Here is a 27,366-nt window from a genome sequence, read left to right as displayed (position 1 = left end):
GGACTCAAGGCATGTTTATTACTCACCTAGAAACAAAATTATATTTTAGTCTCTCTTGACCAACACATTCCAGTTTGGAACAGTACTAGGTAGGCTGGAATAGCTGATGTATTAGGTTGAACCGTGTGAATAGGGTTTTTTTCTTTTTTTTCTCTCTTTGGTAGGTCAAAAACAGTCAACACTTGGCAACTTCATGAAGTTCAACCTAATACAAACACAATTTGCAACAAAATCCATTTAAATCATGGGATAGGATACAGTTCTAAAATGTTGCCCTTTCATATGTGAGAAGTAATCTTACATCAGAGGCTCCTCTATTACCTTAGAAATGGCAAAAGACATGAAAACAAATCATACAGGCTAATGCTACTTACCACTTACCAATTAGTTCTACCCTGACAATCAAGCTGACAGCCTGAAAATGCCACTGACAACCTATCCCCATATTCTTGATAACCCCAGTAATGGTATTCCCTGGTAAGTGCATTCAGCAGGGTAAGCACTTGCGATTTCACACGTCTCCAATTTTCCGTCTGGCTTAAGAAAAAATCTCTTCACTGAGTTGTCAAGGCATGTGCCCTTCTGACAACTGCACTTTCTTAGTTTTAGTTTTTTTTTTTTCCCCTCTCATTTATATCACTGAGAGGGTTTACACCATTGATTCATTGTTAATCTGTCTATACATAAAAATTAAATAGTAAACAGTCATTTAAACAGTTTATTGGAAGTAAACAGGCTCTGAATAGGGCTTAAAGGCCTAACAAATAAATAAAGTGACTTTCACAGCAACACATTTGGCTGGGTCATGAAGCTTACTTCATAGGTTCTGAGGTTTGGTGTTTTGGTAGGAATTCTGGGTCCATTTGATAAATGAGATCTTCCTGTTAAAGGTTTTCATTTACAACTTATTCTGATGGGGAGAAAGAAGAAAACATTTCTTAAAATATCAGCTGCTGTACTATTAAACAAATACATAAAGAGAAACTTGTGGTTTTAAGTTGTCAGCCTTACAATCAAATGCTTGCCTTTACTTGTATGAAGACAGTAATTACTCTGGTTTATTATATATTGTTACTGATTCTCAGTGATGGATTGATCATTCATGCTAGTTAGCTAGATGAACGTTATGTTTCTATAAGGGTGAAGCACATAAATACATGTTTTGTGGCACTTAAGAAGCAGGTATCAAACCAAAAACTAAAATTTTCCAATTAAGGTGACATAAAAGGAAGGTGATATGAGCATAAGCTAGAGCAACCACAATAATTTTAGGACTGAAAAGAGAGGAAATGAGATAGTATTTTAATTAAAATTGACTTCTTTGCTCTAAAGGCAAAAGGAAATTTTTACATAGTATCGATGTCTCAATAAGCCATTACTTTTTATAAATATGAACTAAACTGAATGAGGATGAATAAATACAATTCCCTTAAGACAAACAGATTTAAATACTTCAGTAGATTCGTAATTGTTAACTATCTTTTTAGGTTTCTGAATTTATAGTTTAACGTGGTAAAGAGCATATTAAAATCCTCCCATCTTAACCATTTTTAAGGGCAAGCAATTGTTACTTTTTGAACAATTATTCAGACTCATGAATAGTCATTCTTTCTTTCTTGTCATTCTTCCTTAGCCACTCCCCTTACCTCATTCCAGGGGTCACAAATTGAAATGCCTACAAGAGGTGAGGGGCACAAGGTAAATGACCCTAAGCAGCTCCATATAAGACAGAAGAGAAATGGTGGTGATTATGGAAAACTGGTATTTAAATACAGTAAACACACACACACACACACACACACACACACACACACACAACTTACCTGTGGGCTGACTTCCGACTTGTTTTGTAATCTCTGTACCATAGCTATAACACACAGGATAAACACTGCTGTGTTCCCCAAATTTCCCCTGAATTTCCATCATCATTACTGCCATCTCTGGGTCCGCAACTTGCTTCTGCTTCTTCCCAAGTCCATTTCTGTCCTCTTTTTATTTTTTATACGTTTATTCACTCATTTCCCTTGAATCCAGATCTGATACCAAACCCATACTTTCATTTCTAGATTGTTTTATGTATTTTAATTCTACACAATCAGTACAAATAGGCTCATGTCATGGCTATTAAATGTTCAGTAGGAATCACATCTTTACCAATATAAAATACCCTTTTCCACCAAATTAAAACCCTTGCCTTGAATTGTCTTGTTTTAAAAATATGGCCACGTTGAATTTTTAAATTAATTTTTGTCTATTACTGTTTTGCCATCTTTTGACTTTAAACTGGTAGCATTTTGCCTAGTCTTGTCTCTTTTAAAAACAAATAGTTTGATTTTGTTTTTCACCCAGCATGGTAATTTCTATCTTTCAATAAAAGACTAAATCTATTGGTAATTTTAATATAAGTGTTTAGCACTTTGTCATGCTTATCTTTTTCTCTTTGCATTGATCGTGTTCCTTTCCTATGTTCTGAAATATATATTTTCTATGAATGTGAAGAAAAAAACATCTACTGAATCCATGATGTATACAATAAGGCATTTAATACACTTTCTCATATAGCCTCCTGAGTTTTTGAAGTGATCTGAAGTATTTGATCCAGAATACAATTATTAACTTTTTCCTACTATAGGAATCTTATTTCATAAGAATTAATTTTAACATCTTGTTTTAAAACAATAGTAGCAACTATATAAATGTCATTTGTTTCATTATTTCATAGTCCCAATCTTGAATTCTTATCATTATTTGGCAAGTATGTATGCATTTTTTGTTGTTGGTGGTGATGGTGGTATGTGTGTCTTTGTATGACTAAAAGATTGTTTTTTTGTTCTCATGAACATTGAATCACAACCCAGCTGGATAAGCAGTTTTGAATCATAAATGTATTCCATTGCATTTCTGTACACAGTGGTCTACTGCCTCCCATTACTAAATGCTGCAGAAGACAAATCTAATGACAAGATGATTTCCACTCCCTTTGTTTTTACTTGCAGTTCTTTAGGTTCTCCTTCCTCTTCATTTTAAAATAAAAATTAACAAATGAAAAAACAACTTTAACAAAGTATGGCTAGACCTTCGTCTCTATTTGCTAATTTCACCTGGTGTTCTGTGACAAAATTATGTAAGATGAGACTATTTCCTTCTATTTTGTCTGCAAGACTGGGTTCCTTATAATTCAATCTTCCATAACTCTTCCCTATATATATTTTTTTTCAATTTTATAATATATACAGTTGGCCTATGAACAATGTGAAAGTTAGGGATTCTGACCTCTGTACGGTTGAAAATCTGTGTATAACTTCTGACTCCTCCAAAACTTAACTACAAATAGTCTACTGTTGTTCAAAAGCCTTACGGATAACTTAAACAGTCGATTAATACAAACTTTGTATATATTTATATACCGTATTCTTTCAATAAACCTAGAAAAAGAATATATTAAGAAAATCAGAAGGAAAATACATTTGTAGTACTATATTTATCAAAAAGACCTGTAAGTGAACCTGTACAGTTCAAACTTGTGTTGCTCAAGGGTTAACTATACTCACAGTTTTACATGCACATTTTTAAAGTATATAGTTCAATGGGTTTTAATATATTCATTAAGCTGTACCATCACCACTATTTATTTTTGGAACATTTCATCATCCCAGAAAGAAACCTTATAACCATTAGAACTGATCCTACATTTCCTATGTCCCTTGGTATTAACCTATTTTGTCTTTATGGATTTGCCTATTCTGAATATTTTATAGAAAACATAGCCTGTTGTGTCTTTTTTTTTTTAGCCGACTGTTTTCAAGAGACATTCACATTGTAGCATCTTTCAGTTCTTCATTCCTTTTTATGGTCAAATAATATCCCATTGTTTGGCTATACATTTTATTCATTCATTGAGCGCCTTTTAGTTTTTAGAAGGGGGAGGGGAAGAGCGAGGAGAGAATTTTTTTTAAAATATTTTATTTATTTATTCATGAGAGACAGAGAGAGAGAGAGAAGCAGAAACATAGGCAGAGGGAGAAGCAGGCTCCTTGCGGGGAGCAGGATGCGGAACTAGATCCCAGGCCCCCGGGATCATGCCTTGAGCCAAAGGCAGATAGATGCTCAACTGCTGAGCCATCCAGGTATCCCAAGGAGACAGAGATTCTTAAGCAGGTTCCACTCCCAGCACAAAGCCCAACACGGGACTCCATCTCACAACACCTGATATCATGACCTGAGCTGAAATCAAGAATCAACACTTAACTGACTGAGCCACCCAGGCACCCTTTTACACTGCTTTTTGACTATTAATAATGCTTCTATGTAACATTTGTGTACAGGTTTTCATTGGACCTATTTTTTTCAATTCTATAGGCATATGCCTAGAACTTAATTAATAGGTCATATACTAACTATATGGTTGACATTTTGAGTACTGGCTAAATTGTTTCTCAATGTGGCTGCACCGCTTTGTATTTCCACCAGAATTTATGAAGGTTTAATTTTCTCCACATCCTAGGACTTGTTACTCTTTTCTATTTTACTATCTAATGGATATGAAGTAGTATCTCATTGTAGTTTTTGATTTCCCTCTCCCTAGTGACCAATATTATGTATCCTTTCATTTGCTTATTGGGCATCTGCATATCTTATTCAGAAAGAAGTATCTATTCAAATCTTTTGCTTACTTTGACTTTTTTATTTTTGAATCATAAAAAAAAAAGTTCTTTATGTCCTTGGCTATCTCTTCCCAAATATTTGATTTACAAATATTTAAGCCCTTTCTGTGGTTTGTCTTCTCATTTTGTCTTTTAAATCACAAAAGTTTTATTTATTTATTTATTTATTTATTTTTAAAGATTTTATTTATTTATTCATGATAGTCACAGAGAGAGAGAGAGGCAGAGACACAGGCAGAGGGAGAAGCAGGCTCCATGCACCGGGAGCCCGATGTGGGATTCGATCCCGGGTCTCCAGGATCGCGCCCTGGGCCAAAGGCAGGCGCCAAACCGCTGCGCCACCCAGGGATCCCTAAATCACAAAAGTTTTAAATTTGATGAAGTTCAATCTGTATTTTCTTTTGTCACTGTGCCTTTGGTGTCATATCTAAGAAACCATTGACTAATGTAAGGTGATGACAATTTGCTCCTATGTTTTCTTTGAAGTATTTTATAATTTTAGCTCATGTTTAGGCCTGTGATCCATTTTGAGTCAGTTTTTGTACATGGTGTGAGGTGGACCCAATTTTATTCTTTGCAGGTGGATGTCCAGTTTTTTTTTTTTTTTTTTAAGATTTATTTATTTATTCATGAGAATAAAGAAAAGAAAAAAAGAGGCAGAGACACAGGCAGAGGCTCCCCGTGGGGAGCCTGATGTGATCCCAGGATCTTGCCCTGAGCTGAAGGTAGACACTCAACTGCTGAGCCACCCATGCATCCCCAGTTGTTTCAGTATTATTTGTTGAAGACTATCTCTTGTCATACATCAATTGACCACAAATATAAGGATTTGTTTCTGGACTCTCAATACTGCTCCACTAATAAATACATGTTTGGGTACACTGCATTTTCACATAAATTTTAAAATCACCTTGTCAATTTTTTCAAAAAAGATCTAATTTTATTCATTGGATCTACAGATTTGGGAAATAGCACCATCTTAACAATACTGAGTGTTTCAACCCATAAACAGAAGATATCTTTCAATTTATTTCGGTCTTTTAAAATCTCTTTTAGTGATATTTTGTACATCTTTTTATGTTTTTGGTGTATAAGTCTTGTACTTCCAAAGTATTTAATATGTTTTGATGCTATTTTATTTTTCTTAACTTTGTTTTTGGATGTTCTTTGCTGGTATATAAAAATAAAATTGATGTCTTTATCTTATATCCTGCAACTTTGCTGAACTTATTAGTTTTAATTGTCTTGTGTGTGTGTGTATGGCCTTTCTAGAGTTGTCTATATGTAAGACCATTTTGTCGGTGAATATAGATTTACTTCTCCCTTTCCAATCTGGATGTTTTTATTTCTTTTTCTTGCCTCATTACCCTGGCCAGAATCTCTAGCACAATGTTGACTAGAAGGTGAGAGCAAACATCCTTCTTATTCTTGATCATAAAGTAAAATATTCATTCTTTCACCATTAAAAATGGTATTAGCTGTTGCGTTTTGCATATATCCTTTATTAGGTGAGGAGATTTTCTATTCCTAGTTTAAGTATTTTCATCATGAAAATGTGTTAAATGATGTGCTTTTTCTTCTATTGATGTGGTACATAACACTGATTGATTTTCATATTAAACCAACCTTGCATTCCTGGAATGAATCCTACTTGATTTTGGTACATAATTTTTATTTGTTGCCAGATTTGATTTGCCAGTATTTTGTTGAGGATTTCTGAGTATATATTTATATTTTCTTTCTTTTTTTTTCCTGTTTTGGTAGTAATTTGCCCATTTCATCTCGGTTATATAATTAATACCATGTAATTTATCATAGTATTCCTGAATAATCTTTTATTCCTACAAGATTGGTAGTGATGTCTCTTCTTTAGAATATTCACTTTTTTTTTTTGACTATTCACTTTTAAATACACTTTCTTCTAAATTCGAAGTCTCTTAGCTTCTTTCTTAATTGACTGACATGGCTTCCTACAATATTTACTATGTTGTTCATATCCTTTTTTTTAAAAAAAGAGAAAGGACAGAGACATAGGCAGAGGGAGAGGTAGGCTCCCTGCAAGGAGTCTGATGTGGGACTTGATCCCAGACCCTGGGATCATGCCCTGAGCCAAAGGCAGATGCTCAACCACAGAGCCACTGAGGCATCTCTATGCTGTTCATTCTTAAATGTATTTTTTTTAAAGGTTTTATTTATTTATTTATTTGAGAGACAGAGAGTGAGTGAGAGAGAGCATGAGTGGGAGAACGAGCAGAGGGAGAGGGAGAAGCAGGCTCTCTGCTGAGCAGGGAGCCCGATGCAGGTTTTGATCCAGGGACTCTGGGTTCATGACCTGAGCCTCAGACACTCAACCGACTGAGCCACCCAGGCACCTCTCTTAATTGTATTTTAAAGTTTGCACTTTACTTTTCCATATATTGAGGCTGTTTCACTTTTATGTCATTCTCATTATACCTATACAATATTTTGTGCAACACTTGAAAATTTTTTACAATTAGATGATACCATTTCCAGTTTCCTGAACATTTATTTTAGAAGCAGGATGTACTTAAATTTAGAGTTTTTAGTTCTCATTTGAATTAAGTTATAGTTCACTTAAAATAATAAATCATAACAAAATAAAATCTATCATTTAATAAAATAACATTTATGAACATGCCAGATATTCTGCAATGCACTTTGTATGAAATCTCATTATACCAACATAAATAGCCTTTGAGTCAAGTTACAGTTTACAAAACCAAATTTGAATCCAGTTTTGTTGGACTGCAGAGCCCACATTCTTTAACTAATGGTTGACAAACTTTTAAAAGGGCCACATAGGAAATAGTTTAGGCTCTGGGCCCTGTGGTCTTTGTCACAATGACTCAATTCTGCTGTTGTATCAAGAAAACAATCTTCATGATATGTAAATGATGGGCATAGCTGTGTTTCAACAGAATTTGATTTATAAAAAAAGTAGTGTGCCTGTAGGCACAGTATGCCACCTTGTGCTCCTAACCAACACCCCACACTGCCCTTCTTTCTCAGAGCCATCCCGACTGCCACATTAGATCAATTTCTTCTGCTTCTGGACTTCTACTATAGCAGCTGTTGTAATACCAGTTTTAAGTCACATATTTTTATGTAAATGTGTTTTTATATAACTGTGTCTTCTTTTATTTACTGTATTAAAAGATTATGCCAAGGAGTAAATGACTTAATATATTTTGTTCTATCTCTCTAAGGTACCCAAACCCATACTACAAATTGTAAAAGTAGTTTAATATCTCTGATTAGGAGAAGTTTTTATGTTGAAAAAGTATGTATTTGTTTCCATTTTCTTATTTTCAACTTTTTCCTCAGACTTTCCTAACCTCAAGGAATCACTGGTTATCAAAACTGTAAGTCAAAGATGTGTCCTTGTAAGAACTAGTCAAAATTTAGGTAATAATTACTGAATGGATGTCAGTAATATTTTTCACATTTTCGGAATGAGTAATAACACCATTTTCCAGGATTACATTTTTTTTAGAGTGAGCTCCTCTCTATGAAACAATGGCATGTTTTCCTTTTATAGGCAGCTAAACGAATCTCTAAAAGGAATCAAATATCCAATTGTTCTTTCGTTTGTATTATATCTGTAGTCTCAAATGCAGTCTACTTGGAGATTCTTTGATACCTTGAGTTTTAAAGCAGATTTATAACAGAATCATCCTTTCGGGTATTATTGTCTGTAATAAAAAGTATAGGTCAAGTATTAAACGTGGTATGGGCCAGATGACCTTTAACCAGAGATATCATCGGTCTCTGATGAATGCCTTCGCTCAGAGACTTGAAATTTGGTAGTCATAGAAGTGAAAACTTAGGTTTAAGAAGGTTAGCATTTTCTAACCTGGGTGGAAAACAACAAATAAGCATGAGGCAGAAGTCAGGATGAGAGGAAGTACAATTTAAAATTAATATAATTTTAATTATCAGACAACAGTTGAAACTATCGACTGGTTACCCCCATTTTCAAGTCACTTTTTGCCTACTTTACCCACCACAAAAGCCCAAAGTCATTGATACTCTAGCTTCCCTTAAAGCTAGGGCCACCCAGAAGCTAGGGAATAGTAGATCCACAGGAGACATTTGTAAGAGGAGGCTGTTGGGAAAGCTATTATTTCTTGCTTAAAAGAGAAAGACTTGAGTGGTACAGTCATTCCTTATCCTTCCCGCCCTGAACTAGAATATGTTATTTGGATCACCAGGAATATCCATCTTGTAGCAAGCACGAGAAAGGACATGAGGATAAAACCCTTACAACATTGAGCCTCTAAACCAAAAGTAAACAACTTCTTTTAGACTTCTTGTTTTGGAATAATAAATCCCTATTGTTTTATGTTATTGTATGTAAAACTGGAAGCTGAAAGCATTTCTAACTGACACATACTATAAAACTATTTTTTAATTGTCAATTATTCTGGGGCCGTATAATATAAGTGAGAATTTGCTGTTTTAGATAATCTTGGTAGTAAGATTTCTTCTGTAAAATGTTTAACTTTACATTAGTAATTATTAGCTAAATCTGCTCTTATGATAAAAAAAAACATGAATTATTAGGCCTTTATAATTTTAGGTTATTGTCATTTTAGTATAATTTTTAAAAAGTTCCCTGATTTAGCAAAAACAAAAATTATATACCATCGTTATGTGGCTGTAAGGATACTGGTGTTATCAAAATTATATCCAGTATTATATGTCAAATGACTTATGATATAAAATACAATTTAATCATTTAATCTGCTTTGAACATAAAACAAGTGATTTAATATATGTAAGGAATTTAGGATATTTTGTACAGTTTCTTAACTGGACGGCTGATTATATCTAAAAAACATTAATTGCTTCAATGATTTTAGATTGCTTTGTGAAGTACTCAACAATTAAATGAATGGCAAAATTATACATAATACAGTGTTTATAGCACATTACTAAAAGGTGGAAAATAAAGTTTATTAATTCTTCAAGTTACATAGGGTTAAAGACCTTAAATAAAACTAGTTAGTTTTTCAAAGCAAAATTTAGGTCATCAAGAAAATAACAGAAGCAATCCAAAGTGGGCAACATATCAAAAGCACTGCAGTGAGCTGTTCCGGGCCCATTTAAAAGAAGCCAAGCTGCTAGGAGGGAAATGGATTTGAAGTTGTTAGGTGCTCATTAAATTGCTAGATTGTGCAATAGATATCACTTTGTGACACTCGAGTTACTGTTATTGACAACTCTGATATGAGATAGATCTGGGAAAAACAGTACACTTAGGAAAATGAGATTATTAAATCAAAATAAATTCCATCTGCCTTCCTTCCCACACTAAATTAGGAGTGGTGAGGAGCTCAGAAGGCTCCTTTCCTAGGCAGAACCAGGAGGAGGTCTTGAAGCAATGGCTGGAGCTGGAGGTACCATGCACACTTCAGCAGCTATGAAGTACAGAAGGCTAGCACTGAGCACTGTTAATGCCAAATCTCAGAATTCATCCCTCCCCCATGCTTGCTCAAAGATGACAAATGCCTGTATAATTTAGGTTTAATAAGCCTGAAGCAGGCCTCCGGATGCAACCATTTCACTAAAAACTGAACACCTAAGACCAGTTAAAAATATTAGTTACAATAAAGCCTCATATTACATTTATCTGTTTTCCTCTAAGTCTCTATTTCTGTGTCAAGAAAGAAAAGTCATAGAAAATAGAAAGTATGTATGAGTGTGTGGGGAATGTTACTTAAAGGTATATCTTTAAGTCAGCAAAATTTTAGAGGCAAAGAGAGACCAAACTCCAAAAGGGATCCAATTAATAACTTTATATCTAAAGTATACTCATATGTAAGGTTGCAATTGATAGCAATGTTTGCTCCATTCATTCACAAAGTCAATAGTAGACACCAATATTTATATTTAGCTCTATTTAAGCAACTGTTGTGGGCAAAGGGCTGCATTTGGTGCTAAAACAGTTGTCTAAGAAAAAAATCACTTTTCTAGTTGTAGCTGTTTGTGAAAAATGTAAAACAGTGTTTCATTATAGGTTGTCAAATATTAAACCAATTGTTACCAAGTACAGACTTTCTATAAGGCTCTTAAATAGAAAGGCAAATGAAGCTCAGTTCTGAAGTTACTAAGCATCTTGTGAAGAAGACAGTTATGAACTCAGCTAACTCTATACAAGGCACAATGCTAAGCATGAAGAGTAATGCCGAAGCAACATGAAGAATGAAGGCTAATCATCGATTCTAAGCCAATCTGTATCTGTTTGCATGCTGGAAAGATGTTTAAAAAGTAAAGAAAAGGCAGTTAAATATCTGCTATTATTAAATTTACTACTAAAAAACCATTTGTAATTAACTCGAATTCTCCAGGTCTTATAATAATGAAAGGACAATCGCATTTGAATTCTTCATTCTAACACTAATCAGGTTAATTTGTTTCTGGAAGGCTGAATGCAAAAGACAATAAATGCCCAGCTCCACATGTGTTTAAATATAGTCTGCCTTCCTTTCTTGTTTTTTGTTTTTGTTTTTTTTAAGAAATGATAAGAAAAATGGAAGAACAGATTCGCTTTTTACAGAATGAAATATGTGTTTCATGAATAAGCTTCAACAAAGGTACCTTACTCAGGTAAAAGGGTACTGAGTCATAGGGTTCCCTGGCTAGAAAATGCAGACCTTGTTTGCCACCAATCAGAGAGCCCTTTCCCCTCATCCGTATTCCCTATCTCTGGGATGAATTTAGAAATGTTGGCACACAAAATTGTACATCACTCTTTGCAGCTCACACAATGTGAATGAAATTGGGCTCAATGGACATTTTTGCAAAGGCCAACCAGCACAAAGACATTCTCAGAAAGCCTAATGTATAGTAATTATTCTGTGAGGTCAACTTAACTCTTGTCTATCAAAATGCAAAATGTCTCAATGTGTACATTAAAAACATCTTAGTAGTTTTAATTCAGTAAGCGGTTATAGGGCCACTTCTTCATGTTGAGCAGAGAGGATGCTCAGAATAAGCAGGAGATAGGAAAGAGGTATGTTGTCTCCAGGAGCTAATAATCTAGTTATTTAAAACACACTTACTGAACTTCAAGCACTAAATTTCGAAAACATCAGAAGACTGAAAACAAAACAAAAACAAATCCCTACCTTTGTATAATAATTAATCCTGATCCCCCAAAGCAGTACTTAACCCTTGGAAGTTTGCTGTAAAAAGGAGGGGGGGGGGTGTTCTTGCTCCTCTGTAGGGTCTGATTCAAGAATCTCTGTTACTAAGGTGGGGAAACACCTTTTAGGTTTTTACTTGTTTTTTAATATTATGTCCAAATAGTTCATTCACTTAGAAGTGAATGTATGAGCAGAAGATCTTTTTTTGCTTTGTTTTAATAACCCATGATTACTCAAAATCTAATGAAATAATGTCAGTCTGACTCCTGTTTAAAAGGACAATATAGGAAAGTACTGTTTCTCACTATGGGTATTAAGCTTCTGGAAATGATTGGGGGGGGGAAAACCCAGGGAACCACTTATAGGCATTTAACAAAACAGATGGAATCTCTTTTCTCTCTTGCTAAGGACAGTTTCTCAAACTGTTTATCAAATGGTACTTTCCATATTTATCCCCTTCTATTAATCACCTTCCCAACACATCAAAACCATTTGATCTTGAACCTTTAAGTCTTGTTCTTTTTGTGCTGCATGCATCAGTGAATCCTCCTGTTAGAAAGAGAAATCCATGCTACTCAATTATTTTCACTCAGTAAGTTTACAGTCAGAATTTGGAATTTTAAAAAAGTTCAAAATATACTGTAATTTGAAATTAACGAAGTCTTTTGGCTAAAGAACAGTGATCCCCAGAGCATTGTTCGTTCCAGAGAGACATTCTGCACTCTGTTGGTTTTTCTTTCTCATCATATCATATGCTAATAGCTATACGCAAGTAGTAAAAATCAAGAGCAGAATAAATAATATGCTTTAACCTAGGTAGTGCTTTACATAAAATTATAAACTGTCACATAAAGAATCATCTTGACACCAATAACATCATACAGTCAAGAAGTCTTTAGATTATCTGAGATTTAATGTGAATATCAATTTAAAATCTCTTGACACAAGCTCAAGGTAACAAATACCCAAGTACTATACATTGCTAAGGATTTTCTCCCTTTTAAAAAAACATGGTCTTACTCCCAAATGATACAGGAACCCAATCTCTTTTCAGTGACAAATTAAAGGGTATTCAAATCTTGGAAGCAGGCAAAAAAAAAATCCAGTACTTTAATACTACAAACTCATCCCACTCCTAATGAGACTCTATGATACCTCACAGCAGAGGACCCAGAGATAGTTCTAATTCAAAGTACATCTGAATTTCAACTGTTTTGATATTTTTTCTATCCCAGCTCCTTATTAACTGATTCTCAATATTCCCAGTATTATTATTATTGTTATACAGGGTAAATAAATTAGTGACAGCAAGTGTTCAATTTTACAAAATCAATCAGTGCCAGAGACTAAGGAAGATGCTAAGACCCTGACTCAGAAGAATCTACTTTATCATAAATAGCAAGGGTAAAAACAATCTTTTCCAAGCCTCACAATACTCTAGTATCCATTTTTTTTTCTCCTAAGATCATTTACATAGGGTCTCATCAGCTATGTGGATTAATAGGCTCTCCTGTGATACAGCAAAGATAATCTCAGATCCTTATCATGGCTAAGTTTAGTGGCTGCTATTGCTTTTTCTTTCTTCTAAGCTCTGCTGCTTCTAATACCTGATCTGCTCGGGGACAATCTAAAAGCAGCTGTTTCTCTAAGATCTGTCCATCTATATATTTCTCTGGTGTGTAAGAATGTGGCAGGGGGTGCTGGAGGGGAGGAGTAAATACACTGATAAGTCATTTAGGCTTATCAGTAAGTAGCACTCAGTAGGATAGAACTTTAACCTGTGAACAGAATTCCTTCTGGCCATTTCTTTTCAAAAAGGAATTTTGTGTGTGTCACAAAAATAAAATCCGAAAATCCTAAGTAAATGAGGAAAGCATGCAAACACGAAAATAAAAGGTAATTTCTCCATTGTATTGATCCTAGGTAGAAAAAAAAAAACAAAACATAAACAAAAAACCCAGATTATTCGCCCAGACCCGGGAGTACACAACTGTCACAATGAAAGCATTTCAGAGCAAAATGTGCTGCAATATGCTACTATGATTAAAAGCCATGTAATCTGAAAGACCTCTGTAACAAAAGGAAATATAGCTATTTACACACTTTTCTAAAAAAAAACAAAACCAAAAAAAAAACAAAAAGGCTGCAGTTTTGTGATAGTTACACAAAGGGAGGTGTGACTTTCACCTATACCTAGTATTAAGACCGTATTTTCATCCACAGGTATTTGATAACATTCGAAGAAATTGCACATGGTTTAACACTAAGAATAAACTACTATTTTATGATACTATTACATGTGTTTTACGCCTAAACCCGTCACAACACATACTGGGGGTAATCATTTAGCACACACTCCCTAAACAGGAAAGATCCTCACACAGTTTTTTCCTGTACTTTAGTTTTTTTTTTTTTTTTCCCCCAAATGTACAATTACCAGCCCCAAAAGAGAGGATAAGGAGCGGCAATGAAGTACACCATATGTTCCCACTGTAGGCTGAGTCCTAGTCTTTGTTCCAACATCCTAGAGCCGCTGTTAGGAAAGCTAAGTATCCATCCATCAAAGCGGTTTTACGGTATTGCGGGCAAAGTTATACTTCTGATAGGTTTGGTCATCTCGATTATTCCTGCCTGCATTTGCTTCCTTAATACAAATCCCTTTCAATTTTGGGAACCTGCGGTAAACCGCCCTGGAAAACAGGTCGGTCGCAGGACAACCTGATAAAGCAACGCACAGGGTAAACACTGAAGAAGAAATGCAAAGTTATTTTCCTAGGGCAAGAGTTTTTAAGTAATTCCGTATCAATGACAAAATCTTTTTTTTTTTCTTTTTGCCAGCTGCGCACCTACCCAGATAGCATCCACCTCATCCTCAATTAGCAGGGTTTCGCTCAATCTTAACATCTCCCAGAACAGTTTTAATGCTATAACTCACACCAAAGACCACTAACCACGCCCTTTATACCCAGAATCAAGCCACCTTTTGCTTCCCCCCCCCCCCCTTACAAAGTCCAAAATGCACATCCGATTTCATCTAAGAGGGTTCGCACCGGGTCCCTACCCCGAGTCGGAGACCCTAGCTGCGCCCGGAGGATTCCCCTGGAAGTCGCTGTCTCCCGGGCGCCGCGGGCCGCGCGGAGGGGGCGCCCACGCTTACCTCCCACACACCTGCAACCCCTGGCGGGATGCTGGAGCCGATGCTCGCGGGACCGCGCTCCGCTCCGCCCGAGCTCCTGCTCTGGGCTCTCCCGGGAAACTAGAGTCCAGCCTGCGCCTCGGGCTGCTACAGGGACCCAAGCTCCGCCTCCCGCTCCTCCAGTTGGCGAATTCGGCGGCTGTCGCTCCTCCCCCTGCTGCTCCTGCGGCCGCCCCGGCTGGCGGCGGCGGGAAGCGGCTGCGCCCGAGCCTCCCCGCTCCCTGCGCTTCTGCAGCTGTTCGGCCGCTTCCCTTCCCCGGGCCCCCCCGCCCCGCGCCGGGCTCACACCTGCAGCTGCTTCCTGCCCTGCCCCGCCCCGGGCGCCTCCTCGAGAAGCCCAGGCTCACCCGATCCCTTCCCGACGCCGCCTGGCGTGCCCGGGGCTCGTCCGCGATCGGGGAAGCCGCTGCTCGGGCCTGGACGCATCCCCCCCCCCCCCTCCACCCCGGCGATTCCCCGCTCGGTGCAGCGTCCGCGGCTCAGCCGCCCCACGTTACCCTCCTCAGGACCTCCCCCCCGCACCCCCTTCCTTCCTGGGCCCTGCCAGCCCGCCCCCACAATGGGTGAGCCGCCCGCAGGGCCGACCCAGCACCCTGATTGGTGCAGGTGAGGGCTGACCCCGCCCTTCCTCCTCCTCTCCGACACCCTCTCTCCGCGTCTCACCTCCTCCCGCAAAGGCAGGGAACTCTCCTGCTATTGGCTAGAGCTGTCCCCACCCATCGCCTTGGGCTCCACCGCACGGCCTGCCGGGAGTCGTAGTCCGGCCCGTGTCGGAATGGCCGCCGACGGCGGCTGGCGGGACTACAAGTCCCGAAAGGCCCCTGCGCGACTCCGGCCGGGCAGGATTCCGGACAACGCCTGGTTCCTCTCGGGTCCTTCCGGCGTCGCCGGAGTGAATTGATCCGGGAGTTGAAGAGGGCTCCGAAGGTGGGAAGTGAAGTCAGTGCCTCAGTTGCCGGTAAGGTGTGGCCGCCCCGTCCCGGGGTGCGGAGCCCCGAGCGGCGCGGAAGAGGGCGGGGGTCGCGCGGGGGTCGCGCGGGGGCCGTCGGCTGGGCTGTGGCGGGCGGCGCGGACGCGGCGGGGAGCGGGGCCCTCTGGGCGTCAGCGAGGGTCCCCGGCGCGAGCGGCGGAAAGCGGGTTCGTAGACGCCGCCTGCCCGGTTCGGGCCCGGACGCCTCCAGGAAGTCTCCTCCAGGTGGGGGCGGGAGGGGGAGGCGAGCGTGGCCTCGGGTGCCCCGGGAGGAGGGAGCGGGCGGATGTGCCTGGGGTGGGGTCCTCCGAAGGTGTGGCCTGGGGCGCGGAGAGGTGGCTGCTGCTGCTGCCCTGCGCTTGCAGGTCGGCTGGGGGAGGAGGGGCGGGGAGGGGCGCTGGGGAGTGGCTCTCGGGGTGACCCCGGCTGTGCCCTCTGGGGAGGAAGAGTGCGCCGTCGGCTGACGGGGCTCTGCGGGTTCAGGTCCAGTTCCCTGACGTGGCCCCTCTCCGGAGGCAGGTCTTGCCTCTGACCCCCGGGGGGGGCAGTTCCCAAGGTACCTTTACACCCCTTGTGCTTTCAGAGACTCTGTTCTCAGGCGCCGACCAGAAGCCGAGGGGACAGGCGACATGCCCAAGGTCACACACCTGGGGACAGGTCTGAGTCCAAGCCGCTCATAATCCAGTTTCTTTCTTTTTTCTTTTCTTTTTTTTTTTTTTTAAGATTTTTATTTATTTACGCATGAGAGAGACACACAGAGAAAGAGAGAGGCAGAGACACAGGCAGAGGGAGAAGCAGGCTCCACGCAGGGAGCCCGACGTGGGACTCGAACCCGGGTCTCCAGGTTCCCACCCCGGGCTCAAGGCCGCGCCAAACCGCTGAGCCACCCGGGCTGCCCTATATAATCCAGTTTCTGACTCAGAGGTGCCCACTCACCAGAAAGAGCAGGGAGGTTGGGTGTTTTTTTTTTTGTTTTGTTTTGTTTTTTTGAAGTGAGTAGGGGGAGATTGCAGAGTAACGCATTTTATGGTTTTCTTAGGAGCCCTTTGTGAGATGAAGAGTTTGTGTGTGTGTGTGTGTGTGTTTTCTGAGTTGGAGAAATTCCTCCATGAAGGAAGGACACACACTTTTTTTTTTTTTTTTTTTTTTGAAAAAGAAGACTGAGTTGCAGCTGACTTACGGATGTATTAAGCGATGGACTACATTTCAAACGGTAGAGAATGACCTAGGAGAATGTCAAAATACATCCCATCCTCATATTTAAGAGATACACCGCTTTCCCTCCCTACCTTAGGGCTGACTGTTGCTACTCTCACTTGAGTAGAGCCGGCAGCGGTAGTGTGGGAATTCTTTCACAAGACTTATTTTTTATTATTTTTTTTACGTTGTGTTCAAGTCACAAAGCATCAGGAGAGGTGACTGTGCTCCTTTACTAGAAAAGAGGGTACGTTGCATTTCTTGGAAGTAGCATCACATTTTTTGTTGTTGTTGTTGGCTCCTGTTTCCTTGTCCCCCTCATTTTCTGGACTCCAGTGTGTTGGTGAGTTTTTCTTAGCTTAGTGCATGACTTTTAATTCATCCTATTTAAAGAATGGGAAAAATTGGACATTTACATTTTATTTTTAAACATTTTTTTTAAGATTTTATTTATTTATTCATGAGAGAGACAGAGGAGAGAGAGGGGCAGAGACACAGGCAGAGGGAGAAGCAGGCTCCATGCAGGCAGTTGGACGTGGGACTCGATCCCCGGTCCCCAGCATCGCACCCTGAGCTGAAGGCAGGCGCTAAACCGCTGAGCCACCTGGGCTGCCTCACATTTATATATTCTATTGAGCAGAGAGCAGTATGCTTGTAACACAGTTTTCTCCTTTATAATTGTTAGTGTGACCATTCATAGCTTATGAATATTATCTTTCATAGAATCTTAGGTGTGTGTTTTTTGACATGAGGATTTCCTTTGTGTTGTTTACATACAGTAATTCAGTATCTACTGATAGCTAGTAGTTAATCGTGGTTTAGTGTCATGTAAGTTGACCACTGAAATATGCTGCTTTTTGAATGTACTCTGCAAACGTAGGTTCTACAGTGTATGACTTTTGAATGCAAAAACACTTTCTAGGATCGTAATATTGCATATTGCTCCCCTTTGACTGAAGTTAAGATGGTCTGGAAATTAGTATGACCTTAAAAGTAGAATATGATCCTATAGAAAGAAGTAGGAAGAATAAGAGTAATGTAGCACCATGAGTAATGCAGTACACAAGGAAGGAAGACCAACTAACCAAATGAACCAGTGGGGATAACTGGTTCCATGCTATGTTATAGACGGAAATGGTAGTTTACATGGACTTCAAACTGAACATGAGTGAGTGATGGTAAAGCAAAAATGTTAACATGTTTTCTAGACAGCACAGGAGGTGTTTCCTTTTTGTTGAGGGAAGTGTGAAATGAGTTCTCTAACTTTTGGCATGCAGCTATGAGGTTGTGGAATGAGCTTTTGAACTACAGGAAAATTTGGGAATAAGTAAAATTAATTTATTTTTTTAAAGAAGATTTTATTTATTTATTCATGAGAGACACAGAGAGAGAGAGAGAGGCAGAGACACAAGCAGAGGGAGAAGCAGGCTCCATGCAGGGAGCCCGACTTGGGACTCGATCCGGGGTCTCCAGGATCACACCCTAAGCCATAGGCAGGTGTTAAACCGCTGAGCCATCCAGGGATCCTCCAGTAAAATTAATTTAATGCTAGTTTTTTTGTTCTGGGTTCAGTTCTATCATTACTCTTCATCTCTGAGGTCCATCCTAGTTTGGATAATTCATCTATATTTAATGATGGAGTAAGGTTTTTATTGTATTTATCATCTTTCAGTCACAGGCTGGTACCCTGTGGTCACTTTAGATCTCAGCACATTGAAGAATTTAGGGTTCCCAGAGTTATGTGTATAATTGTATTTTTATAGTAGTTTGTAGTTTACCAGTATCCACATTTGTTCTCAGTTTTGGTTTTGCAGGAGCCTTGTGTCAGCTTTTGGATCTCTTACAGGCCTTAGGATGTTTCCCATGTGCATCTGTCTTTAAGGGTAGAAGTTCATGAGAACAGGACTCTGTATTACTGCATTCCCAGTAGCTAAAATAATTGAGTACCTGTTTACAGTGTATGTAGTTCAGATTGGTTAAACGTAAGGTCATGTAACTAGTGACTGGTGGGATTAAGGCATAATCCAGGTCTTGTGACTGTAGATCTTACTGTTATAGAATGAAGACCCAGTTCCTAAAATTACTTATTTCACACGAGAAAAGGACTTAAAATGACTTAAATATTCAAATTCTCTTACCTTCTTACTTTTTAATGCTCGCAGTTTATCCTTTGCCTCCTTTTCAGCTTTCCATCCTATCCCCAGCCTTTCTTATTTACTGCACCTTTCAGTTACTATATAGCAAGTTCCTTCCTGATTTGGGAACCTTTCTTTGTGTTCCATCTCCCTGGGGACTGCACCCTCTCCCCTTCCCAAATCTGACCAACTCCTAGTTCATTTGCAGATCTCATTTAAATGTCATTCCTCAGGGGAACTTTTCCTGACCTTCTTTGACCCCTCCTTCCTGAAACTAGAACTTACTATAGTAAGTTCCCAGTATATCTTCACCATGCTTTGTAACTTTTTTGTAGCATCATCACAACAGGAACTTAATTGTTTTTTTACTTGTTTGATAAATGTCTCTCCCTCACTAGACTATAAGCTCCCTAGGTAAGGCCCTCTGGTTTGTCATGTGCCTTACCTCACTAACGCATATCTGGCCTGGAGTTAGTTTTCAGTAAATACTTGCTGAATAAGTGAGTAAATGATTGAATGAATGAGTGCATTCATGCACACGCCTCTAGCACTCTGTTAGGGACAGGAATACAGAAACAAGTAAAACAGACTTGCTTTACACCCTTAGATGAAAGGACTTATGATAGAAATTTTATAATATAATTTGTAGAAAGATGTTTGGTCTTTTTGGAGGCCTCTAAAATCAGGATAGATTGCTTTCTATAGGGAAATGACAAAGGAGTCCTTTTTATTACAGCAAACTTTGTGTAACGGCATTTTGGAGATCTTATCCCTGTCCTGCTTTTTGCAAACAGCATTCATTATAACAAAATACAAATGTGGAGGAAACTAACTTTTAATGGGTTCTGTGCTTTACTGATGTGATCTCATTTTGTCCTGAACAGAATCCATGCTTTTTCTTTTCTCTTTGTTTTTTCATTTTGTTTTTTTTTTTTTGTTTTTTGTTTTTTTTTTTTTCATTTTGTTTTTTAACCATGATATCTCCTTTGAATTTTGCTTGTAGTATCATCTGCTTTAAACAAGGTGACTTTGTAAAATTGAATAGTGCTTATTTCAAAGGGGCTTATATTTTGGGTTTCTAGAAAATTTTCATATTTCACTGGGTCTTAAGATGATACTTTATTTGCTTTAAACCAGATACTTAGGAGAGTAAAATGATCATTATTTTAAAACATGCAAACTAAATTTCAGGGATAAATTTTGTGTTAGGTTTTGGTCATGAAAACACATTCTCTAATCCTTTGCAGTACTATAATAATAGCATAGAATAAATTGAACAGCTCTGAATTGCTGTAACCTTATATGCTTTCATGGATTTACCAATTCCCTCTCCCACGAGAGATTGTCCACAAATGATTGCTGGTATTTGGCTTTAAAATTTGATAATGCTCCCAGTTTTCATTAATAAGCGTAAGTCTTTGATAAGTCCTAACCTGAATTTTTTTATAAAAGTCAGTTTTTATGTTATTTCCTTACTGATTTTTTTTATCCAAGAAATTCATATTTACCTGGTATAACCAATATATGGAGGATAAATCTGAAGTACTGCTGCTTACATGTTTTTGGATTATTAGGGTCATTATGATAGGGAATATTACTAAAAATTTTAAGCTAATTTCATGGTAAGTAGACCATAAAAGGGATTTTGAAGTTAAATAGTGTGATTTTATTTGTATGCACATATGTATGTTTCTGCATTTGAAATGTTACAGAAAGAGCCTTAGATACTGATTTTTTTAGGACACATGCACAGTGTAACCAATGAAAACACCTTAATTGCAGCAGTTAGAAATAATTTATTTGCAGAAAGGTAAACAATGTAGTTTGGTCTATTTTTGTCTGTAGGAAGAGGAAAAATGCAGTTTTTGTTTTTATTTTTATCTTTTTTTTGAAAAATTCAGTTTTTAAATTTTAGCTACAATATTGCATCTCCAATGTAAGTGTAATATACAATCTTATTTTTCTTTCTTTTTTTTTTTTTTTAAGATTTTATTTATTTATTCATGAGAGAGAGAGAGAGGCAGAGACACAGGCAGAGGGAGAAGCAGGCTTCATGCAGGGAGCCTGACGTGGAACTCGATCCCGGGTCTCCATGATCGTGCCCTGGGCTGAAGGAGGCGCTAAACCACTGAGACACCGGGGCTGCCCCAAATCTTACTTTTCAAGATCGCCCTTATATTTTTGGTTTGACTAACTTTTTTTAACTGCTCAAAAAGTGAGTTGAGTCTATACAGTCTCAATCTTACTCTTCTATAGTTGCTTAGAATCAATTGTTGCTATTTAAAAGAAAGGGGGGGAAAAAAGGATTTTAGCAGCAAGTTTATGAATTACTTGGGTAACAGCAGTGCAGTATATTAAATGATAGGCACTATTGTTTACTCAGGCCATTCCCTTGGAAATAAGTTTACCAGAAGTAAGTATAGATTACATAATGATACTTTGGTTCATTTCTTTGCCAAATAGTTACTGAGTATATATTATGTGTGAAGTTACCTTAAAAATTTGGAATGAACTGGGATATAATCTGATAGCATTTATTGAGCAGTAACTCAGTGCCAGGCATCACACTAAGCATGTCACATGACGTCATATAATCCTTGGAGCAGTCCAATGAGGTAGAGGCACTAATATCCCTAATTTAAATTAGAGAAAGTGAAGTATAGAGCGTTTAAGCAACTTGCCTGAGGTTATACAAGGAGTAATTGCATGGAATTAGGATTTGAATCCAGGCTGCCTCACTCAAGAGACTGTATTTTAAATCTTTGCCATGAAAATGATGTAATGATTGAGCTCTATTGGAGGGCAGTTAAATTTAGAGTTGCAGTTAAAAAGAACTTTTATATTAGATGGTAAGGTTGGTATGGTAGGCAAAAATTACTTATATTCAAATTCACTTGAAAAAATCTTTTAGGGAGTTACTACATTGGAGACTAACCTAACTTTCACCCAGCCAGTTTTCCTTTTAATAGAATTACTTTTCCTGTGAGTAGTAGGTGATATATATGACTTGTTATCCAGAGCCATGTGGGAAAAGAAATATGTATAACACAGAAATGATCTGCTCATAGAGGTACTGTGGCTCTTAAGTGGCAGGGGGAATAGCAGATCCCTGGTCTGCCCTGTCTTTCATTCTGGGGCTTATGTTCATGAATTGGAATTATGATCACTTAGGGATTTCAATAGTTCTTTCTTTTTTGTTTTTCTTCAAAAAATGTAAGCATGTGTGTTGAGCTTGTATACAGTAAGTATATGTATAACATGAGGCAGGTATGCTCATGGAGTTATGCAAAGTGGCAGCTTGACATGTATTTCCTTATTGTTCTCTTCCCTGAAAGACTGCACCACCCTGAAGGGCACGGACTCTTTCTGACTTTTCATCACCACATCTCCACCTAAGACTTGCTGACTTAGACTGCAGAGAACTGCAGTAGCTATTAGGAAATGGAGAAAGGAATAAAAACTTCTCTTTAATGTGGTTTCATTTAGTGGGACAAAAGAGAAGGGGATGGGAAGACTTACATGGGTTACCTAGCCTTTCTAATGTTTTTTTTCCTAAGTTTTCTTTCTTTTTATCTTTTGACCTCTTTTACCCCTTTTCTTACATATTAAGTACTTCTGCTTGCATCAGTTCATTTGATAATTTTGGGTCAGAGCTGATAGAAGGAAAAAAAAATGTATAGTTTCTCTAACATACTGTTTGGTCCCTGGTACTGAAACACACCTCCTGCCTTATTCAGCCATCTTCAGGATGAACTGAACTCCGGTGGGGTTGGAGTTACGGAATGACAAAACCCTACGATGTTACTTACACCCATATTGTCGTCTTGGACTTAATATAAGGTTACTATGACAAAAGCCATTTGGGAATGGTAGATGAGTCAGACCTGGCCTCTAGGTTGCAAATGCTCCCTATACCAGTTCACAATGTTGCAAGGTTTAATTAATTTAATTCCAGAGAACTTTGAATTTTGCTGTGGTCACTTATTCAGAAATATCTATCCTTTTTTGGATGTCTTTATCCATAATAAAATCGGCATTCTGGCAAAGTTGTCAAAACTCCAGATTTGTGAGGTGCTATCTTAAGTTTGGTGTGCCCTCTTAAAAAATTAATTGCAATTTTGAAAGGAAAGCTACAAGAGGAACAGTATATACAAGCAGATATCCTTTTGTTTTTGTGCTAATAGCATTTGTATTTGAGATCATTTAGGAGCTAAAAGTGAAGTTAATGGCTATCATCAAGGTAAAACCTTGTCCTTATTAGCACCTAGCTTTAAACAAATGACCCAGTGAATTTGTTATCTGGAACTAACAATTTTATCAGCATTTGAGAGCCTTGTGTCAGTGTTTTGGTGCAAAGAAATTTTGGAAGGTAAGGTGAAGAAAATATACATTGCATTTCATAGAGGACGTTAGGCAATTAAGAGTTATTAAGATAAATGGTAGGTATCTAAGATTTTAAGTGATACAGAGTAGGTGGGCCTAACCCACGTGGTACAGTCTCCTTAAATCGTACCTTCAAGCATAAAGAACAGCAGGGATAGTATGAAGGTTTAAGTTTAGCTCAATTTCTAAGCGCTTTTAAAAGAAAGCGTTAGCATTATATTGGAGAAATTAAAACAAAAGAGATCACAACTACCAATAAAGAGGAAAATAGAAAGATGTACCTCACACTTAATGGCTACTCGGTTGAGCCTTATTTGATTCATGAGTTACTAGATTAAGAACTGTATAACAAAAGATGAACATATTCAAGGGGATGAATTTGTTTCCTACCTTACAACAAATGTTTTCATTTAAATTTTGTTCAGGCTAGGATTCAACAAAAATTTAGGCTTTGGAATAGAAAGAAAAATTAAGGATTGTCACAACTAAAGAGATGTACTATTTTCCCAACTAACAATGAATTAGTTGTACAGAAATATCTTAGAAGCCAGTTGCTACTTTTATTATTGTTCCCATTTCCTATCAGGTAATTCATGGGTAAAAAGTCCTTTGGTTTTGTTGACAGCTATTTATTATACTAGGTTTTTGCCCTTTTATGAATTATCTTGAAATCTTTGCATCTTAATTTCAGTCTGCTACACAGTCTGCTTCTGGACTACAGTTTTCTCTATTAAAGTTGATCTATTTACATGGAGAGAATAAAAAGTAATTTTTACATAGGCTTGACAGATAATTTTAAAATTTACTTGTTGACCAAATTCTTTTTAAGTATTTTAAAACCATGTAACTTGCTTTGGATGTTATATAACTTTTTTTTTTTTCTGGTGGTCCAAGTAATTTATTTATGCCTCCATTGGGCAAATGGGGAAGAAAAAAATTTTTTTTAAATATGCTATGTAAAGTGGCCTTTGTGACACTGTGATACCAATAAGAGGTTGTCATTGTGTGTGCTCTGCAGGTGTGAACTGACGTGAGGTAAACAAGGTGCCTAGGATGCAAAATTTCAGGAGGCACTCTCTCACAGAAGTCAGAGCTAAGTTGTGTGCTCTAGGTGGTCTGGTTTGCCTCACCCTAACTTCAATCCTATTGCCATGTCAGGTGCATAGAATTTTGTCTAAAATGTCAATAACTATGAATTAAATGCTTATTGTGTGTCAGCCACTGTATTAAGTACTTCCTATGCATTTAGTACTCTTAATAACCATGTAAGCTGAGTACTTTATTATTTTCATTAATTTCTCAATAACTTACATGCTAACACCAAGCTGAGCAAAAATTGAAACTCAGGTCCTTATTTCAAATTTAGTGCTCTATACTGTCCATCCGTGTGTAGAAAAATTTAACTCTTGTCCATTTTATAGATTTCTGTGTTAAGAAACAATACTCCTCCCACCCCCCAAGAAACGATGCTCTCCAAAATATGCAGGTGCACACACTGACATGATGCAGTTAACTTTTAAGGTGAATGAGTTGGAGGTCTCAGCAGCACCAAATTGAGGATCCATAAATTTGTGCTACTTAGTACCACTTGGAGTGACCTTGAGTCAGAGTCCCATTGCTGCTTGCTTCAGTTTTCAAACACTCTGTGTGGAATCTGGAGGTCTTGGCTGTAAGCAGGTTGACCCATGGATGACATAGAACAGGGCAGGTTAGTCTAGAAGTAGTTTCTTTGGCAGACTAACATGTCCTGTACAGTAGGCTATAGTAGCTTAGTAGCATATTTGTTTAAATTGTCTATCACCGTTCTGTTTTGTTTCTTTTTTTTTTTTTTTTTTTTGTTGTTTTGTTTCTTAGTGTGAATTTCTGTGGACATTTTTTTCTGTAAAATTTGGAGACTGGATGAAATACTATATAATGGTTGTTTTCATTTTAAAATTTTAGAGTCTTACATTTAAATTTCTTAAATGCGTAAGCATGTGACAAGAGTAAGGGTAAATTTACTAGTGAGAGATGAGATGTAGAACTGAGTTATGGAAAAGTCTAGGTCCAGAAAGCCTTGCCAGCGCTTACCCTTACTTTTGGGACCACTCATTCCCCTTTGTTCTTAGTAATGCTTTGTTTATAATGCTTGTGTCCTGATTGTCCTAGAGCGTTGTTAAAGAACCCCTATAAAAGGGAGGGGTTGAGGGGTTGGTAAACCAGTTACTTCATCCATTTATTGGAAAAATGAACAGTTTAGTGTGTTTTATCTCTCTTGATAAAATATTGTATTTGAAAAACAGGAGTTCTTTTTTTTTTTTTTTTAAGATTTTATTTATTTATTCATGAGAGACAGAGAGAGAGGGGGTGGGGGGCAGTGGGCAGAGACACAGGCAGAGGGAGAAGCAGGCTCCATGCAGGGAGCCCGATGTGGGAGTCAATCCTGGGACTCCACGATCACACCCTGGGCCAAAGGCAGGTGCTAAACCACTGAGCCCCACCCAGGGATCCCAAGTTCTGCTGTTTTAAAGAGGCTTAAAATCACTTATCTTTCAGGCATCCTTAAGATGCCTGGCTGGATGATTTTGCAGGAGACCTGATTTCCAGAAAGAGATCTGATATTTCATCTTAGATTAAAATGTAGTTTTAATAGCTAATATTGAGTAATTATTATGTGCCAGACACTGTTTTAAACACTTTATCTGTAATTACTTGTTGAATCATCAAATCAATTTAAGAGAGACTATTATTGACATTTCATAGATGAGAAGACTAGCACAGAGAAGCTAGATAACTTGCCCCAGATCAAGTAAATAGAGGATCCAGGATTGAATCTAGGGAACTGTAGTTCTAGAATCACTATGCTTATTATTTTCTCTCTAATGACAGTACTATTAACATAAGCTAAGTGTAATGAAAGCAGTCCTATTCCTCTTATTCTGTAGGCAACATTGTGAATTTGGAAGTGCTTTTTAGAATCTTAATATTCCATAGAAAACTAAATTACAAGTTTTAAGTGACTTTTCTAAGTGTATGTTTAGAACCAAGTCTGCTTATTAGTAAAGGAGTATCTATCTGTGATAGATGTGGGAATTAACAAAGAATGATAAAGAGAATGGAGTTAAATTTAGAGCACTTTTGCATTTTGTCTTCATGATCATTGTGTTCTAATCTGCCAGTGTTAACTGTCTTCCAAGACATCTTAGCTTTCTGATAATGTTTTAGTTAGAACCTCTGTTACTTCTTAATTAATAGCTTAGCAAATGCTTGTTTGGTCAATCCTGTTAACAGATTGAAGACTCCTTTTTGATCTTGTTTTTTAACAAACCATAGCTGGAGTCCTTCAACCAGTTAGTGGTATCAAATACCTGGAGATTGTATTATAATCGTGAGGGTGCCTTTAAAAATTTGATCGAGAGGTTAGACCTCCAATGATGTGATAATTCGTAGTGGAATGTATGCTTTCTTTAAATAGTTATTTAAAAGTGCAAAAACAGTGCATTGTAGATTATAGGTATTTAATATAGAGGTTTTATGGTTTGATTTAGAAATCACCTCATCTTTTATTCTAACCACGTATCTTTCATGTATGCAGCTCATTTTTTGTCCATTTTAAAAAAGAAACTAAAGCATGCAGAGCTGAAGTGCCTTGCCCAGAGATAAGATTGTTTAT

General features: G+C 37.9%; 2 protein-coding genes across 6 annotated transcripts in view; one reads left to right on the top strand and one right to left on the bottom strand.

The window, feature by feature from the left end:
• Nucleotides 1-15,524, bottom strand: part of SERPINI1 (serpin family I member 1) — a 71,080-nt gene extending 55,556 nt beyond the window's left edge. The window contains exons 1-2 of one of the 4 annotated variants that reach the window (XM_072807973.1): nt 14,991-15,123; nt 27-205 (exon numbers count right to left, since the gene is read on the bottom strand). Coding sequence is in view for 1 of the 4 variants with exons in the window: in XM_072807972.1 (XP_072664073.1) it covers nt 15,377-15,455 (79 nt within the window). In the remaining 3 variants the exon portion in view is untranslated. Of the gene's footprint in view, nt 1-26; nt 206-816; nt 911-14,990; nt 15,230-15,376 lie in introns of those variants that run through there. The other 3 variants (XM_072807974.1, XM_072807972.1, XM_072807975.1) reach the window with 3 other exon arrangements.
• Nucleotides 15,525-15,787: 263 nt separating this feature from the next.
• PDCD10 (programmed cell death 10) overlaps nt 15,788-27,366 on the top strand; it is a 41,672-nt gene continuing 30,093 nt past the window's right edge. Inside the window, exons 1-2 of one of the 2 annotated variants that reach the window (XM_072807977.1) lie at nt 15,905-15,987; nt 16,583-16,656. The gene's annotated coding sequence lies outside the window, so the exon portion shown is untranslated. Of the gene's footprint in view, nt 15,988-16,582; nt 16,657-27,366 lie in introns of both variants that reach the window. The other variant, XM_072807976.1, reaches the window with a different exon arrangement.

This window comes from Canis lupus, chromosome 31, assembly GCF_048164855.1.
Source record: "Canis lupus baileyi chromosome 31, mCanLup2.hap1, whole genome shotgun sequence".
NCBI lineage: Eukaryota > Metazoa > Chordata > Mammalia > Carnivora > Canidae > Canis > Canis lupus.
This window is presented reverse-complemented; position numbering and strand designations above follow the sequence as displayed.